Source organism: Acomys minous (genome assembly GCF_964271855.1).
Source record: "Acomys minous genome assembly, chromosome: 19".
NCBI lineage: Eukaryota > Metazoa > Chordata > Mammalia > Rodentia > Muridae > Acomys > Acomys minous.
In genome coordinates this window covers 42,537,016-42,556,107 of record NC_140499.1, presented here as the reverse complement: position 1 = coordinate 42,556,107, position 19,092 = coordinate 42,537,016, and the positions used below count along the sequence as shown (strand labels likewise).

The window sequence follows — 19,092 nt, the reverse complement described above, 5'->3', positions numbered from 1 at the left end:
CTCCGATCCTAGTTAGTCCCCCAACTTTATAGCGTGGTTTTTCTGCTTCTCCAGTCTGGATCAGCCTGGGTGAGCAAGCCTCCCACAAAGAGAAGAGAGTGGGTGAACCACACTTGAGAACTTTGCACCTTGCCCCGTGAGGCCCATTTGAGAAAAGGTGTACTCCAATCTGCCTGTGAAACAGTCTGCCAGGAGCAGCTGAAGGCCTCCACAAACACTGAGGCAAGTCGGAAAGCCCCTCCCCCTTCCTCCTGAACCCTCCCACACCTGCCCCAGCCAGCGGAGCCAGAGGGAATGCCCAGGCTTTTCTCAAGACGGTACCCGCCTACCCCGGGGCGGGGCCCAGGCTCCTAGCAGCAGAGCCACAGCCCCAACAGTTTCCTGAGTGAGGAAGAGGGAAGGAAGGCGCAGAGGATCCCTCACCCAGCCCAGCAGCCGGCTTCGCCACCACGCGAGGAGACCATTCGGCCGCTGCACTCAGCACTAACAGGATTCAGGCTGCACACACTGTGGTCCCTTTGAACTAGGGCAGCCCGCGCTCACTGTTGCCCAGATGGAAATCCCACCCACCCACTATGCGGCCTCCAGGGCCGCCTCGGTGGCTGAGAACTGCATCAACTATCAGCAGGGAACCCCGCACAAGGTGTTCCTGGTGCAGACGGTCCAGCAGGCCAGCAAGGAGGTGAGTGTGCGGGGATCGGCCCAGGGATCGGCCCGGGGATCGGCCCGGGGATCAGCCGCCACCCCCCACCCCGCCGCGGCCCCCTGCTCCGCCTCCGAAATTATAAGGGACTCACCCCAGAACCGAATGCTTTCCCCGTAAGGCGTGTTATTTCAAGGAATTGGGAAGTAATGAGGTGGGGGTCTCACCCTTTGCTGTGGTGAGAGAAGGTCTAGAGAAGAGGTCTGCTAAACAATCTGGAAGCTGTTACTGTTTCTCAATCTGCTGGGAGCCTTGGTTAACAAAAGCTTCTCCAAACAACTCCCTAAACTTTAAGAGCAACTCTTAGGTTCTTTGCCCAAAACGAAGGGAAAATGTGAGAAAGCGGCCCAGAGTACAAAGACAAAAGCACTGTGTGTTGCCCACATCCTCCCTCTGATGATGCGCTTTGAAACAGGCTTAGGGGTTTTAAGGCCTAGCCTACTAAGTGCCCCTAATTTTTTTTTTCACTGCTCAAAGGTGGCTTTTGTTTTGTTTTGTTTGGCTGACAAAGAAATGTTTAGCTTTTTTTTTTTAACTGCCGGGTGTAAACTTCAAATGTATTTTTTCATTTAAAAGTGAAATATTCATAAGATTTTTTGAAATGTTGTTTGACAGGTCAAGAGACAGTGAAAACAGCACTTAGGCACGTTGTCTTTGGGCACTTAGCAACAATCTGCCTCAAATCACTTTAGTCTCTGAACAGTCTGGGACCCTTGCTTTAAGATGCACCTTTCCAAAGCTGTATCCTACTGTCATTTCATCTGTGTGCCCTGTATTCTTCTACACAATCTAAAATAAACTTGCTAGAGACTGCCAAATTAGACACTAACCACTTGGCAACAGGAAGTGAGGCTTGAGGGAGAGGTGATGAGCTATGGTAATACATACATTCTGAAAAATGTCAGCGCGAAATCCACTGTTGTGTGTTTTAAAAGATGCGAAGCTTTAATGTATTTCCTCTCACCAGCCATGTAATAAGAGACTTCTAACTAAAAAAAAAATTGGCTTATTATAATAGTCCTTTCTCCACTACATTTTTCTAAATTTTAGGATATCCCAGGAAGAGGGCACAAGTACCACCTTAAATTTTCTGTGGAAGAAATTATCCAAAAAGTAAGTGAAGCATCCTTTCCAGTGAGTGCATTTTGATTCTGAGTTTTCTAGGTGGTTTTACTGGAGGGTTTGCTCTCGGGCTGCTGTGGCTGCTGTGAATGTCTGAGGAACAGCACTGCAGGCAACGCCACAGCGCCAGGATGCGGTCTTTCTTTCTAGTGAATTATTTAGAAAACAGTCTGTATTTCAGTTCAAATAAATTACTCTTAAATAAATTCTGAGCTGTCTGAATTTATGCCTTGTATGACTGAAGGAGGTAATTCATTCTCCAGTCAGGACTGCTTTCTCATGCATCCTTTCACTTTGGTTTTTAACTGGGTATTCTAATTAAGTACATTTAGAAACTCGGGAACAATAGGCCTGCCAACTGTGATTCCACTAATCTTTCAGTAGCTCGCGGGGCAGGAAAGTTTGAAAATTTTTCATGCCTGTCAAATTATTAATGAAATAAAAGGAAGTGCAGTTTACACCACAGCCGCCTTGAAGCCCTGGAAAGTCCACGGCCTCCCTGAGTGTAACACTGGAGTAACTAGAGGAAATCCTCTAAGAGACAGACAAGCTGCTAGCAGCCATCCACTCAGCCTGCCACAGTCATTACTGTTATATTAGGAGAGACTGCTGTCTACCCTTGGAAAAATGGGGCTTTAAGAAGCAGAGAGAAAGGGTATGGCGAGAGCTTAGGAGTCGTACTTTGGTATGTAGTTAGACTAGAATTTGATCTTGTAAACCGACAGCTCATCGGCAAGGTTAGAATTCATAAGATTCTGAACCGTCGTAACTTATAATAATGAATGACCATCTGTGAGACTGATCTTTTGTAAAAATGTTCCAAACAGCAAGTTACAGTGAACTGCACAGCTGAAGTTCTTTACCCTCAAGCGGGACAAGGTGCGGCACCAGAGGTCAACTTCACATTTGAAGGAGAATCTGGCAAGAACCCAGATGAAGAAGATAACACATTTTACCAGAGACTCATGTCTCTGAAGGAACCGCTACATGCACAGAACATACCAGGTACACACGTAAAGCATGGAAAATTATAGTTTCTCAAACTTGAGGTGTATCTCTATTACCCATGTTCAAAACTGTTTGCTGTTATCTATGTTGAAAATGCCTTTTGCAAAAGTACTTATCTAATACTTTAATCCAACAGTAAAAACAAGCCCGGAATTGTATACATTTATGGCTTAATTTAGTTTTTACACATATTGGAACACTAGAAAGCATGACTAAGAATTTGGATTTTTTTAATCTAAAAAGGTTAATAACTACATTTAGTATATAAATGTTTCCTCTACCAGACAGTTTTGGAAATGTGTCTCCACAAATGAAGCCAGTTCACCACTTAGCCTGGGTCGCCTGTGGTTATATAATGTGGCAGAATTCGACGGAAGACACATGGTATAAAATGACAAAAATTCAAACTGTCAAGCAAGTGGTACGTAGTCTCTCTCCACAAAGTATGCTGTTAACAGTTAATACTGACAAGGTACTGAATTCATAGTTGGACAGCGGTCCTATTGCCGTTTTGTACTGCGACTGGTGAGCCTGGCAGTCTGAAAGCACAGCAGGCCAGTCAAGACTGCAGAGGGTCAAGTTAAAGGAAGCAGAGAAAACAATAGCACGGGTCCCAAGAGTCACTTGGCTTCCTAGCAGTGAGCGCAGACGCGGCATCTCTGCACAGCCTCTCTCTTCCTAACAGTCGTGTCCGGCGAGTCTGCTTTTCCAGGTCACACGTTGCAGGAAGTGAGCTTTAGCAAAGCTAAGGATTTCCTATGAAGCATCTTGCAGTAATGAGTAGTTTCTAGACTGCAGTTTCACAGGTTTATTGTTCGTTCTTACTCTCTCATGCCAGGCAATTCAGGTCCAGTTATCTGTGATGCTTTATTCAGACCCATTCCCAGAGCAAAAGGGCTGTAGCTTTATTAGTATACACAAGCAGAGGCTTGGGCATGCTACACACTCTTAATGAATCACCCTGTCTTTAATTTGCTTTACAAAGGCCCTGAGGGCCATTTTTGGTAGCACTCACAAGTAAAGCTGCACTTCCAAAATTAGCAAGTTTTGAGTTAAAATTTGGCAAGTGGTTTTGTTTTTTGTTTTTGTTTTTGGTCTTGATTTGATTTTTAAAATTCAGTTTAATAAGGAGTATTTCCTTTAGCAACCTAAATACTGTATTTGAGTTGCTACTTTCAAGTACTACTGAACTAACCGCATTTTTCTCTACTAAGTGGTGGTTCCCTGGCTACCTAGAGACACAGGCCTGGCATTTCCCCCAGGGAGAACCGCAGCACTGTGGTTCTGGCCGTGCCTTGGCTCCCGCATGATTCTTTTCTCTAATCCCTTTAGACAGAGTTTATGACCTCACATTTTCTTAATAGCCTTATGCTTTCTCAAGGCTGATATCACAGTTATGAAGAAATGCATTTTCCTAGGCCAGAAATAAACCAGAAGAAATTCTTTAAGTTTTACCATTTTGAGGTTTAAGGGCAAATTCAACTGGTATCTAATGGAAAGCAAGAAAGATAGTTTCTATAAAATGTGAGAGCAATGGGCTTCCTGCTGCCTTCTTTCAGCCTGCGGCAAAATCTGCAGGACAGCAGGGGCGCTGTGTCTTCAGGGACCTCTGTGCCCACCTACTAGGCACCTACAGCTGCTGGCAGCACAGCTGGTTACGGCACGCATTGAGAGGCTGCAGACCCGCTAAATACCGCAGCACTCTGAGAAACAGCGCATCTGCTTTCCAAATGCACTTCACAGACACCAACCTTGCTTCCAGCATTCCTCTGAAGATGCTGAACTGTCAGGCCAGCCAGGTGCAGGCCATAAATCCATAATCAAGCATCCTCAAGCTACATCCAGCAACATACAAGCTAGTGGTTTTATTCTTTTAAAAACAAAACCCTGTAAATGTTCCCGATATTTTAATAGCATTAGTGAAAACCTCAGCAGGAGGGCTTATGTATATTATATATCTTTACCTATACAATGCAACACGAAAGCTCTAGTGCGTGTAAGGCACTGACTTTAAGGGGAGCGCTTTGCTGATATACTCAAAGGAAAGCTCACATCGACATGTTGTATGAATGGTGACTGTGGGGCTGTGTTCATAAGCACTGCTGGCTGTAGCGCCCAGAGCTTGAGTTGCCTGCTGGGCTCAGGACATCAAGGATAAGTCTTGAGAAGCCTCAGCCTTGTGGGGCACAGCAGATTTCTGATGATGTTTTCAGCCTACATAGAGTAGTTCTGTGTAGCTCACTGCATAAATGCTTTTTATTTCTGAAGTAGCAACCAGCACAAACCAAAGCTTTAGTTGTAAAGTCAGATAACTTAGTCATTACATTTTATTATGGTCCATTTTCTAAAGAATGTTACATAAAGGCGGGGGCAGTGGTGCATGCCTGTAATCCCAGCACTCGGGTAGGCAGAGGCCAGCGGATCTCTGTGAGTTGGAGGCCAGCTTGGTCTACAGAGTCTAGGACAGCCAAGGCTACACAGAGAAACCCTGTCTCGGGGGGTGAGGCGGGGGGAGCTATACAACTTATTCCTTTTAATGTGAGCTCCCTTGGCCTTTGTTGATGCTAAGGGTTCCTAAATAAAAAGCTATATCCAGTAATGCTCTTAGATAGCTGCCACAAATTGGAAGGAGAAAAAGCACATGAGCAATTTTTAAAATAACAAATACAAAATGATGATTTAAAAAAAAATGGCTTGAGAGAGTATTTGTTGATTCAATATAAGAAAATAGTTTCCTATAAAATATGAACTTCAATTTTTTATAAATCAACATTAATTCAAAAAATTAAGATGCTATTTTTGTCATATTGTTTAAATACTCTTTTTTTTGTCATAGCAAAGAAATGATGACTTCATTGAGTTAGACTATACCATTCTACTCCATGACATTGCATCACAGGTAATATGCACGACTTATCTCTATTTGATGCCACTTAGAAAATTAGGAATTCTTTTGTAGCCATATGGTCACTTTATTTCTTTTGACTCTAAGTAAAAGTTAGTAAAAGTTCAAGCAGGCACCAGGTTGAAGTGTATTATCCTTGTGGCAACTGAACTTGGTTGGTGTTATTTCTGGTGAAGACAACTTTTAAATAAAACTGCCAACAAATCATAAACTCAAGTACGTTTTCTAGTTTCATAACGGCACTTTGTTTACTTGCAGGAGATTATTCCTTGGCAAATGCAAGTTCTGTGGCATCCACAATATGGCACAAAAGTAAAGCACAACAGCCGACTCCCAAAGGAAGTGCAAGCAGAGTAAACAAAGACCCTAACGCGGAGATAAAACAGAAACATGCTCATTAACGATGTGTACGACTGTCCTCACTGGCATCTCGCCTAATAAGCCAGATAAGTCCCACAGTGCCACTCTGTATGTCTTGGCTACAGTACCGAGCTGCACAGATTCCATAATAAAGAATATCACTATATAAGAATGTCTCTCTAGCAGCAACAGAACTATGTGTATCCTCTAATAAAAGTCCACTTCGGCCTCACAGAGTCTAATTGCATTGGATACTTACGGCACAGGGGCAGTGATGGTCTCTCTAAAGGCCACTTTGGGCTTTCCTGTGATACAAGGACAGCCATATTCTCTCTCCATTCTCTGAAATAAATTGGGGGAGGGGGATATTTTTTTGTAGTTTATAAAGTAAAATGAGAGAAAAAATACTTTAGTAGCATCCAATGAAATAACTGAAATAATAGTAAAAACTAAACACTAAATTTTAAATTAATAACTGGCAAGAAGCAGATGTGATATTCTAAAACTACAAACTACCTTTACATATCTTATATAAATGAGTTCTAATTTTCACTACCAATTGTCTATCTGCTAAAAATCTACCGTAGTTTCACATTTGTGCACATTCACTGGAATAACAACGAATCTGTTGCTAGGACTTGCTGTCCCAGCTGCAGAGACTGAGTCAGGAATCTTCTGTTTACATCTGACCATGTTCACATTTGATCTATGAGACTCTTTTTTGTCTCTATTGAATTGACCTCCATGTTTTAAATTTAATTAGTTCATTATTTTTTGAGACAAGGCTTCTCTGTGTAACTCTGTTTAGAGCTCACTATGTACACCAGGCTGGCCTCAAACTCAGAAAGATTCTCCGGCTTCTCCCTCCCGAGTTCTGAGACTAAAGGCCACTTTGCCCTGCCCTGTGTCTGTGTGTGCATGTGCCATGTATGTGTGGACGCCTGAAGAGGGCACTGGATCCACTGGAGCTGAAGTCACAGCAGGCCGTGAGCCACTCAACATGGGTACTAGCAGCTGAAGTCAAGACCTCTGGAAGCGCAGCAAGTGATTTTAATCACTAAGCCACCGCTCCAGTCCTCATGAACAAATGTCCCGGGAGGTAGGTATAAAACCAGGCTATCTCCCTAAGGCTGGCTTTACTTGACCCAATTATGGACTGGGAATAGAGGAAGGTTTTGTTACAAATCCCAGAACCTTGATTCTAGGAGTCTACAATGTTTAACAAATAAAGAGTTATATAAAAAGAACCAGTTTATAACACAACATGGGAAGCAGTGCGGTGCCATGCTACAAGCCGTAGCAGCGCCTCAAGAAGTGCTGTTTAGTCATTACTTTGAGCATTATTGACGCTTTATCTTTTCTTTCAACTTGCTACAAAGCCAAGGATGACCCTATAGTAACTGTCCTGCCTCAGCTCCGGGGGTGATGACAGATGAAGTCACCTTGCTGGGCGCCATCACCCACTGTTCACAATGCACACACAGGAACAGATGTGGCTGCACAGCGCTTCACTGTGATCCATACCTGAGCGTAGATCTCCAGGTGCAGCTCTCCCATCCCAGACACAATTGTCTCCTTGCTCTCAGTGTCAAAGTGGACTTTAAACGTGGGGTCTTCCCGTGTAAACCTGCCAATACCTTTTGAAAATTTGTCCAGATCATTCTTTAAAAGAGGGGGAAAAAAGTCAGTATAGGATTGATTAAACATGAAAAACAAGTGGATTTTGAGAAGATGCTACTGAACAAAACCATATATCAGAAATTAAGAAATAAAGTGGATCCATGTTTAGTACCTTTTCTGGAAAATATAAAACCTTGGCCATCACAGCCAAGAGACCCTGGCAGCTGCACCGGACTGCCCTCCATTTGAAGACCGAGAACAAGGGTCCAGGACTTAGCCCTGTCACTTCCTGTCACAGCGACCGAACTGTCCATCTGTGGAGACTGCCTAAGCTGAAGGAAGACCAGGACACTCTTGGCAATGCTCTGTAGAGTACAGTCGGCATGCTTGCCAAGGGTCTTCCGTGAATTCAAGAGGCTTAGCCGCTCTTAAGACCAACAGCGAAGGAAGTATCACATCAAGAGGTTTCGCTTTTGAAACAATCCCCCGGGTTACTGTCTGGACGGCTCTGTACTTTGATGTAATCCCATACAGTAAGCAGGATGAGCTGTCCGCTTCTCCTAACTCTTAAGATAGGGAGAGCTCTCTGAGTACCCACAGTAGGCTCAGTGTAGTCACAAGGTGTTTAAAGATAGCAGGCAGCAGAAGGGGGAGGAAAGGGATGCAATGATGACAGAAAAGCAGGAACAAGACCCAACCCCTTGATGCCAGCATTAAAAATGGTGGGGAGGGGGTACCGAGGACTGGAGAGATGGCTCAGTGGTTAAGAGAACATCCTGCTCAGAGGACCAGAGTTCAGTTCCCAGCACCCACGTCAGGTGGCTTACAACCACCTTTAACTGCAGCTCCAGGGAATCAGATGTCATTGATCTCCCTAGGGACCCGCAAGCACACGCATAGATCCACACACAGATGGACACACATACATGTAATTAAAAATAAATACATGAAATCTAAAAATGATAGCAGGGATAGAGGAGGGGCAAAAGTCTCCTTCTTCCCCCAAAAGGTAGGTGAGCAGCCTCTGGGAGCTAGGAATGGCCCTGAGGTGAAAAAGAAATGCAAACGCAACCCACAGGAGCCCAGTTCTCTTCCCAAGCATGAGTAAGCAATGAAAATTTTTTCCCATAAAACTTCTAGAAAAGAATGTAAGCCTGAGCTGTGGAGATGGCTCAGTCAGTAAAGTATTTGTGTCACATGTCTGAGGGGTTGAGTCTGAGTTCCCAGTACTCAATATGGTAGCATATCTGTAATCCCAGTACCTCTGGCCAGGTGAGTGGCAGGGACAGGAGAATCGCTGGAAGGCAGCAGGTGAGCAAGTCTGGCACACAGTGGTGAACAAGAGAGACCCTGTCTCAAACTAGGTGATGCTCCCACATGAGGGTGTCCTCTTACCGTTATGAACAGATGCCTGCACTCACACTAAAAGGGACGGTCGGAGCGCGCATGCACACGAATAGCCCCACTTGATTGATTTAGACTATAGGGAATCATATTAGTCTCTGACCTACAGAACTATAAAATAATCACCTTTGTGTTGTTTTATGTTACTAAGATTTTGGTGATTTCTTATGGCAGCAATAGAAAAACGACACGTCCTATATGATTAGTATTAGCAGCAGCATGAATCACATAATTGGAGCTGTGATGGCCAATGTGCAAGGTATTTCAGATTTAACTGTAGTGTAAACATGTAGACAGAGGTTAGGTCACATGCCCAAAGCCACACAGCTAACACTCGAGGGCAGTCAGTCCCGGGGCTAGTGCACCCAGGCCACTCTTGGCTTTTCTCTGCAGAGCCAACTCTGGCACTCAGCAGGAGCAGCGTCCCTGCCCCGTGAAGCCCAAGTCCTTATGGTGAGAGCCTTCATCGCTTGATTGAAATGAACTACTGTGAAAAGACATGTTTAAATGTTTGCATGCATACACAGGTTCCCCCGGTTCACCCCATTTCCTGGTGTTATTGTGAGCTACTAACTGTTAACTGCCTTCCATCAACTCTGAATGTGAGCAGGAAAGCCATAAAGACATCTTTCATTTCTAACCTTGCTAGTGAGCCTTAGGAAAGAGCACAAAACAATGCATGTTTCAGAGACTTAAGATGTGAAGTTTATCCCCAAGATTCTGAGAAGATGGACTGCTTTCATGGTTTTTGCTCCCTTGACTTTCTCTTCTCTACACTGGAAAATGATCAGAAAAAAAAAACTCCCAACTTTCTCAAAACAGATGAAGCAGCAGCCGTTAATGATGCATCTTACAGGACAGTGTGTCCAAATATGTCTGTGAATGACAGTTCTCAGCTGTTAATGATGTATCTTACAGGACAGTGTGTCCAAATATGTCTGTGAATGGCAGTTCTCCGATGGCAAGACTTTGTAAAACGTTCACTCAGTACATGAGAAAATTAACTCCAACAAGGCAAGTCAGGACCGAAATACTTATGGCTCAAGATTGAACTAAGGGCAGCAGAGAGCAGTGTGAATGCAGGCACTCCAGCAGCTCTGGCTCTGTAGAACGCCAGTGACATCAAACTAGTTAGATAACTGTCAAAAAGTACACTCGTTAAAACCCTGACTATGAATTATAGATGAAGTTCTTAAAAAATCATTTTGGCTTATGATGTTATAGTAAAGCACTTTATAACAACCATAAATCTAGAAATATAGTCCACAAAGCTTTTAATTTACCAAGACTGTAAAGTACTAACAGTGAAGTTGTACAGTAACCTCAGACAAACACCTTTTTCTCCTCTTTTCAATAATTTTCTTCTTTTTCTTTTTCTTTTTTTTTTGGTTTTTCGAGACAGAGTTTCGCTGTGTAGCCTTGGTTGTCCTGGATTCACTTTGTAGACCAGGCTGGCCTCGAACTCACAGCGATCTGCCTGCCTCTGCCTCCCAAGTGCTGGGATTAAAGGTGTGCGCTACCATGCCCAGCTGTCCCTTTTCAATAACTTAAGGTTCTGAGAAGGTAGACTTATGATCCATGGCCAGTGTTAAGACAGTTATAAAGTACTCCCTACTATTAAGTACACTGAGGACTTTCTAGAATCCACTACTAAATGACACGGTGATCTCAATACCAACAGAAGACGCAGAGGCCAGCGCGCGCGGCTTCCCACAAGACGCCGTGGGCAATGTGGAGAACAACCAATGAGAGCTCGAGTTCAGAGCCATTTGTTGAGGCTTAAATCAAACTCCTACCTTATTAGAAGGCTTCATTGCTACTGAAATGACAGGTTCAGGAACATGAATTGATTCCTAAAAAACATTTTTTAAAAGAACACACAATCATTCAAAGGCGGTACCATGACTAGTGATAGATAAATGCAGCACATTAACAAGACAAAGGGCAACCACTAGCCACCATCTTAGGCTGGGCTACATGGATCCTAGTCTGTTCTGTATTAAATAAGGTATGCACGTAACATTAATAAACACAGACATGTGCTTACATGAACTCCTCTCTCCTCAAATGAAATAACTGATCTAACTTATTTACCTAAGTATTTAACATACTCACTACAATGAAGTTATTAAATGTGGGCATATGTTCTTATTGCCTGTTGTATGTTTCCTATTACAATTTTCTGATAAGTTGTTATATCTTATTTATGATAAAGAAAACAGAAGGGCCCCAGAGTCCTTAGGCACACATCTTATTTGATGAGCTCTAAGAGGCAGAACCTACCCTCACATTACAAGTCAAGTTACTGAAGGCTTGAAAAGAGCATAGGATGACTTGGCCAAGGAGCAGGCAGCAGTACCGGGCAGCAGTGAGGCTAACACGGCCAATTTCCTTCAGTGTCTAAGTGAACAATTCCCACAACAACCACCTATTTCACAACGCAGTGGCAAGTTTTCCTTATGGGCATGAGCGTTTTGCTTGCATGTACATATGTGCACCCAGTGTGCAGGAGCCCATGAAGGACAGAAGAGGGGACTGGATCCCCTGCAACTGCAGGTAGTAGCTGTGAGCCACCATATGGTGCTGGGGACACAACCTGGGTCCTCTGCAAGAACAGCAAGAGCTCCTGCCACTGAGCTATGTCTCCAGCCACAGCAAGCACTTACATAATGCCTAATCTAAAATATCAAGTGTCTTTAATATGGTATGAGGAACTACTATAGGATTTAGTCAAATAGACTAAGTTCTGATGTAAGAGCGCCACAGTAAGCAACCCCCTGTGGACTGCGTACTCCTACTCTTTTACTGAGCCCAGGGAGTGTCACCCACATGAACAGGGTTGAAGACCTTGTTCTGTTATGGGAGAATAAGATAGATAAGTTGAGTGATGGGGATAAAGACAGGAACTGCTTGAACATGCTTTTCTCTCCTGGTTCTTCAAAGACCTCTGAATTCCAAAGAGCCAGCTGCCTGCAGTGTGGTACCTCTGCCTGCCTTCTCGGCTCCCCGCCTTCTGTGCTGGTTTGAATGAGAATGGTCCTCATAGGCTCATACATTTAAATGTTTACTTTGCAGTTAGTGGAACTGTTTGGAAAGGACTAGAATGTGTGGCTTTGTTGTAGGAGGTGTGCCACTGGAAGTGGGCTTGGAGCTTTCAAAAACCCTCCCCCAACTCACCCCATCCCTGCTGCCTATGGATCCTGATGTAAGGCTGTGAGCTACTGTTCTAGCACCATGTCTGTCTGGTTCTCACACCATGATGATCATGGACTGACTCTCTAAAACTGTAAGCAAGTCCCCAGTTAAGTGCCTTCTTTTATAAGAGTTACCTTGATCATGGTGTTTCTCCATAGCAACAGAAGAAATATCTTCTAAGCATAGACATGTTGTTATCCCCAAGTCTATCCTAAATAATAAAGTGGTTCTAGGCCACTAGAAGAGTGCTCTCCAGGTCCTGATTTAGTAGGTAGCACTCCACTAGGAGAGCCACCTGACAGGGGCAACAATAAAGTGGCACCCGCGGTGGGGTGAAGAGCTGGAGGCACATTTCCCAAGTGCTGTCTAGTAGAGCCTTCCCTCTACACTGAAACTTCAGAGAACTGTGGGATGGCTTTATGAAGAAAACCAGTTAAGCCCACACGAAGCATTTATGTAGCTGATATTCAAAGAGCTAAAACCAACAAAGGGCATGACGAGCTTGCCTCTGGCATTCGAAGCTGTTTTGCTGCAGTGTGAAATACACCAAGTACAAGTAGACACCTGACAATCAGGGGATGGCCAGCTTCTCTGCTGCACGGCTTACCATAGAAAGGCCGCTGTTGTCTTTGTTTGTGAATGTGTCTCCGCTTGCACAGTCGATGCCAAACAATGCAAAGATGTCTCCAGCATATGCTTCCTCAACATCCTAAATAAAGACATAATGCAATTATGCTTGCACATAAAAGTAATCAAGGCACAGTATGAAGCAAGTGCACTATAAACACACTGCACATAAGCAATGCAGACATGCTACAGGGGCGAGCAGCTCCAACGCCAATAAGCAGTCATGCCAGACATGACTTCCGCAGATCTTTAAGACGCAGTCTATCTGCACTGACAAGATTTTACGCTCAGTGGAAAATTCCTGGGCTATGGCTTCTTTAACTGGTCTGTTTTAAAAGCAGAAGTTACAGTAACCTGCCTCGGGGCAGTGAGACCATGGGAGACAGACTTACACGGGAAACTACAAAGGAAGTTTGGTAAACAGAGGTAGTAGAACAGAAGCCATTGTACTAAGAATATTTGTAATTTCTCACAGATGCAAGCAGAAGGAAAACACAGGAAAGCTAGAACAAAGCAGTGCTGCTCCAGGCTTCCGTGCTACTGTCCTTCACAGTCCACTCAGCACAGCTGTGGTGGATGCCTTCTTTGGTGACACATATTTGCTTGGCATGAAATGATCTGTGACAATTACTAACTGTAGCGTGTTCCTTGCTGCCTATTTTCCAAAGCTGCCAAGTTTTGTGACTGCGTATTCATCTTCCAAGAGATAAAAGGTATGTCTTCCAATAACTTTCTATTTTTCCCTTAAGCCAATAGCTCCCTGTGGGAACAGGGCTAGCCTAGAGGAGGAGTGGCTTCGTGCACCCAGCATCTTTCCCTGTCTGCACGGATGGCAACAGGCTAAGGCATAGTCAGAGCCAATGCAAGACGTAAGTCAAAGACCGTGACTTCCTCAGGAAGAAAAGTTACCGATCTTCAGGTGGAGTCTGGAAGCAATACGGCCCTGTAAGTGTTTGCATTATGTATTCCGGGCTGGCCTTGTGATCCTGCTTCCTGAATGCATCTCACAGCTCTTTATGAAAGGACTCAATCTTGTCCCAAATCCTAGAGTCTCTTTTCCTGACCTTTGGCCTCTGAGAAAGTACAGCACCTTCTAGAGGAACAACCTGCATTCATAACACCTGCCAACTAATTAGCCTAGAGCAAGGTGCTAGGTCAGAGTTACAACACGGCTGATGCAAAGGAAGCACGGGAGGCACGTGTTCAAACACAGCTGATGCTCCACTGAGCTCAGACACCAGGACGCACACGGTGCAGACTCAGCAATACACTTGCCTCCATCATGTCGGCATGCATCCGAACCAGCCGCTGTACCCGCACTTTCTTTCCTGTCCTCGTGTTGTAGATGGTGTTTCCCTTCTTGAGTTCACCTTGATAATTGCGGACATAAGTTAACTGTCCAAAACGGCCTGCCTAGAAGTGGAAAGGAAAGCTTTTCAGTTATCTCCAAATATTCTTTCAGCTTTAGAAATCATCTCAATACGTTTTAGCTGATTGCCACACTATACAGCCATTTGAAAATCTCTCAGGCCAATGAAACACGACTGCTGCTGATCCATCTTTTTGGTACCTGAATCAAAGATAACCTTGTACTTCTAATGTTATTAGATTTTTATTATTTATATGTTATCTTTTTTACTAAACTAAACTAAACTGAAAAATCAGTTTAACACAATATGGTCTAAAATATAATGTGTAATTATGAAGACAATATACCCATAGATTTTGTCTAAAGCCACCTTTAACAACCACTTACAAAGCACAGAAGAGTTCTATGCAGAGACTAAGTAATCCACACTGGATTATTAGATACATACTTATGAGTTGCCATTTCTATCAGGTTAATTTCTGTATTTAGTAGTGCAGCAATAAAATCCCAACAGAACGTTTTTAGCTGTATTTTTAAAAAATTACATGTATCTGTGTGTTTCGGGAAACAGAGTTTGGGGAGCCTGCATGACACACTGCACTAGTGGATGTCAGAGAACGGCTTTGCAGAACTGGTTCTCTTCTCTCATCAGATGGGGATCAGGCTCAGGCCATCAGGCTTGGTGTTAAAAGCCTGCATCACCTCATGCTCCCAACAGAAACTTTAAATAAGTGACCTTAAAATTCATAGAGGGACACATAAAAATAAACATTTCTCAAAAACCACAGTAATCAGAAAAAAATTCTTATTGATATAACACATTAATGCTCATACTTAAAAGTTTACCACTCGGGCTGGAGAGATGGCTCAGCGGTAAGAGCACTGACTGATCTCCCAGAGGTCCTGAGTTCAATTCCCAGCAACCATATGGTGGCTCACAACCATCTGTAATGTGATCTAATGTGTGCTGTATACATAATAAATAAATTTTTAAAAATTAAGTTTACCACTCAAGCCATAAAAACCAAAACCATGCCGCTTTCAGGAAAATAAATGGAACCAGAACTATATTAAGCAAAACAAATCAAACGTGAAGACATAAATGTTTTCTGTGAAATATGATATCTAGATTTAAAAGTATGCATAAAACATGAGTGTAGAAGGGAGTGTATGTGGAAAGAGGAAAACAGAAGGAATAACTGAGTGTAATGGGAGAATTGGTAGAGAACCAGAACAAGTCACATTTAACAATCCACTGAATGTAATATCAATATCAAGGGTATAGTACATCCCCAATGGATGGCAAAGGGAGGGGAGACAGACAGAAACGACGGAGGGGAAGGGCAGCACAGACACACTGCCGCACTAACTAACCCAACCCAGAAAGACAAACGTCTGCGCTCCCTCCCATGTGGAGCCTTCCTACAAATGCACATTCTTGCATTTAATTCAAGTGGCTCTAGAAATGGGTATAGCCTGGCAGGTGCCCAAGCCTCATGCCTATGCACATGTTGTGACCACTAACTATTTAAAATCATAAAGAGGCAGGAGGGATGGCACAGCATTCGTTAGGAGTGCTGCTCTTCCTGAGGTCCTGAGTTCAAGTCCAGGTGCCCACATGCCAGCTCACAGCCCCTATAACCATAGTCTCATGGGATGCTGTGCCCTCTTCTCCTGGGCAGACATATAGACAAAACCCCCATACACACAAAATGAATGAATGCATGCATTCATGCACACATACATACATACATACATACATGAATCAATGACTAGATCTTTTTAAGAAGAACTCTAGGAACATAGGAGGAGATGTACTGAAAGGGCCTGGGGGAATGCGAGGGGAATTTGGGTTAGAGATGATCACGATACATTGCAGGCATGTATGAAATTATCAAATAAATAAAAATGTTCTTTAAAAAAAAGAAGTCTATATGTAAATATATAACAATGGATTAGCAGAGAGAAGATGCAACCTCATAACATACATCAAAACAAATTCCAGCTGAATTAACAATGCAGAGACAAAACAAAAAAAATAAAAATATATTATCACAAAACATATACAAAGAAAAGTCCCCAAGTTAAATTTTTTTTAAAAAGTAAAAAAAAAAAATGAAGAAAGACTCATATTTTACTACAAATTGTAAGTTGTTAATTGCTTTTAAAAATCCAACTTGTTAGCTGAGTGGTGGTGGTGCATGCCTTTAATCCCAGCACTTGGCAGGTGGCTCTTTGAGTTCGAGGCCAGCCTGGTCTACAGTGATTTCCAGGACAAAGAAATCCTGTCTATAAAAAATGAAAACAAACAAACAAAACACCAAAAACCCCCAACTTGTTAGCAAAAGTTGCCGAGAGCTGTGCCAAGGAGCCTGAGGGGACATGACAATGTCATCTCTCAAGCCAGCGGGATGGGTACAGACTGCAAGGGATATGAGCAATAACCATACATACTTCAGTACACAGGGGCTTACTAAAGATGAGTTAATATTGCTCCATTATTGCAATGGGAATGGGAATGAATTTTCTGTACAATCTTTATCATTTTTCAGCAAATCTAAAATATGCTGTTTTAAAAATTCACAACTTCCTTTGTGAAAACAATAACAACAACAACAAAACCAAGGTAAGCATCATGGCGGGGACCATTGCTCTTGCAGAGGTCCAGGTTCAGTTCCCAACACCCACAGGGCGACTGTCAGCTCTCTGAACTCCAGCCCCAGAGGACGGACAGACACTCTTTGCAGCCTCCACGGGCGCTACATACAGACACACATGCACACACATAAACCAAAAATAAGGAAATCATTAAAATAATTTAGACTTTATTTTCCAAAATCTAAATAATATTGCATTATAAAGTTACGCCCCAATTAGGAATTCCTTTGTAGCCATATCTTAACATTGGCCATGGATCGTAAGTCTATCTTCTCAGAACCTTAAATTATTGAAAAGGGACAGCTGGGCGTGGTGGCGCACACCTTTAATCCCAGCACTTGGGAGGCAGAGGCAGGCAGATTGCTGTGAGTTCGAGGCCAGCCTGGTCTACAAAGTGAATCCAGGACAACCAAGGCTACACAGCGAAACTCTGTCTCGAAAAACCAAAAAAAAAAGAAAAAGAAGAAAATTATTGAAAAGAGGAGAAAAAGGTGTTTGTCTGAGGTTACTGTAAAACTTCACTGTTAGTACTTTACAGTCTTGGTAAATTAAAAGCTTTGTGGACTATATTTCTAGATTTATGCTTGTTATAAAGTTACGCCCCAATTTACTTACACAAACTACAATGCTGTACATTTCCAACTCTCTATAGATTTCAGTTTTAAAAATAGAGCTTGTTTGAGTCCCTTCATAAGTGACTCAGGACTTTTTTTCTAAAAGTGGACAGACTACTGTTTATAATAATGTCCAATAATTAGATAATTTTAAGCCAATTATGTCATACTTACTTAACATACTTTTTTTGTTGTTTTGTTGTTCTGGGACAGGGTTTCTCTATGTAGCCTTGGTTGTCCTGGCACTCTTTCTGTAGACCAGGCTGGCCTCAAATTCAGAGATACGCCTGTCTCTGTCTCCCAAGCGCTGCGATTAAGGTGTTTTGCCACCACCCCCAGTTACTTAATACAATTTTATACTACCATTTAAAATGTTTAAAGTAAACTGGCAATGGCAGCATACAGCTATAATCTCAGCACTCAATTTGGGGCCAGCCTAGGCTACATATGACACCCTGTCCCAGAACACAAAACAAGAAATTAAACATTCAATTTATAGAAACATGGAGTATGTTTATATATATATATGTTAAATGGAAACACCGAGGTAAAATTACATAGAATATGATTTCTGTAAAATTTCACACTTTAAAACAGCCAAGAGTTACTGCATCGCCAGGCGGTGGTGGCGCACGCCTTTAATCCCAGCACTTGGGAGGCAGAGGCAGGTGGATCACTGTGAGTTCGAGTGGTCTACAAAGTGAGTCTAGGAGAGCCATGAGTACACAGAGAAACCCTGACTTGAAACCATGCCCCTATGCCCCAAAAAAGAGTTACCATGTCTAAAAACAAGGAACTATCAGCTTACTGCTGAAGGGTTTGGCCGTCCTTATCTCTTCTGCTTTGCTAAGTGTTTATGTGGACTACGTTAGAAAGCAACCTACCTCCAGCTTAAAAGCCAGGCCCACAAAGGGGTGGGAGTTGTCTCTTCTGGAGTTCATCAAGACTTTGGTCTTCTCTTTTGAGTCACTTAAAATAAAAGAAATATCAAACTATAAAACCATAAAGCTAATATTTCTTTGTGTGTGTAGTGTGTGTGTAGTGGTGTGCACACACGTGTCCACACATGTACCTGCATGCAGGGACGGAGGCTGGGAGCGACCTTGGTTGTCCTGTTCTACCGCCACCTGCCTTGCTCTTTTGAGACAGGGTCTCTCAGTGAATCTGCAACGAGGCTGGCAGCCAGCACACCCGAGAGCCTCCCGTCACCACAACACCACTTGTGTCACAAGCACAGCACCGAACGCAGCTTCTTACACGGGTCTTCACACTTACGCAGCGAGCACGCTCACCCCCTGAGCCACCTGTCTAGTCCCAACACTTCTTCCTACCAGTCGGTTCTTAGCAAAGAGAAGAAGCTTATGCTTGCTAACCATTTCCGGCTTACACATAAATAGTTTCACTGAAAGAGCTCAGTGAGAGTGAGTCCTAAGGGCTTTGTGACTATACAGACAGGGCCAGAGTAGATGTAAAAACCTGGAACGCTGATACAGAGTGGGCAAAGAGT

The 19,092-nt window shown here is 43.2% G+C and overlaps 2 protein-coding genes across 2 annotated transcripts in view; one reads left to right on the top strand and one right to left on the bottom strand.

Moving 5' to 3' along the window:
- The window catches only part of GFM1 (G elongation factor mitochondrial 1), a 45,668-nt gene that overhangs the window by 10,811 nt on the left and 15,765 nt on the right, over positions 1 to 19,092 (bottom strand). The window contains exons 8-13 of the mRNA XM_084769445.1: positions 18,470 to 18,554; positions 14,220 to 14,357; positions 12,925 to 13,026; positions 10,919 to 10,975; positions 7,623 to 7,760; positions 6,358 to 6,440 (exon numbers count right to left, since the gene is read on the bottom strand). Of these exons, the coding sequence (XP_084625571.1) occupies positions 6,358 to 6,440; positions 7,623 to 7,760; positions 10,919 to 10,975; positions 12,925 to 13,026; positions 14,220 to 14,357; positions 18,470 to 18,554 (603 nt within the window). The remainder of the gene's footprint in view (positions 1 to 6,357; positions 6,441 to 7,622; positions 7,761 to 10,918; positions 10,976 to 12,924; positions 13,027 to 14,219; positions 14,358 to 18,469; positions 18,555 to 19,092) is intronic.
- Positions 335 to 6,330, top strand: LXN (latexin). The gene is made up of 6 exons (XM_084769449.1): positions 335 to 682; positions 1,754 to 1,816; positions 2,653 to 2,830; positions 3,118 to 3,254; positions 5,670 to 5,732; positions 5,997 to 6,330. The coding sequence occupies exons 1-6, from the start codon at positions 554 to 556 to the stop codon at positions 6,093 to 6,095; spliced, it is 669 nt and encodes a 222-aa protein (XP_084625575.1). The 5' UTR covers positions 335 to 553; the 3' UTR covers positions 6,096 to 6,330.

Coding starts and splice junctions, on each gene's coding strand:
- LXN (XM_084769449.1), top strand. CDS start 554: ATGGAAATCCCACCCACCCACTATGCGGCCTCCAGGGCCGCCTCGGTG. Junction 2,831..3,117: donor ACATGCACAGAACATACCAG/GTACACACGTAA, acceptor TTCCTCTACCAG/ACAGTTTTGGAAATGTGTCT. Junction 3,255..5,669: donor TTCAAACTGTCAAGCAAGTG/GTACGTAGTCTC, acceptor TTTTTGTCATAG/CAAAGAAATGATGACTTCAT.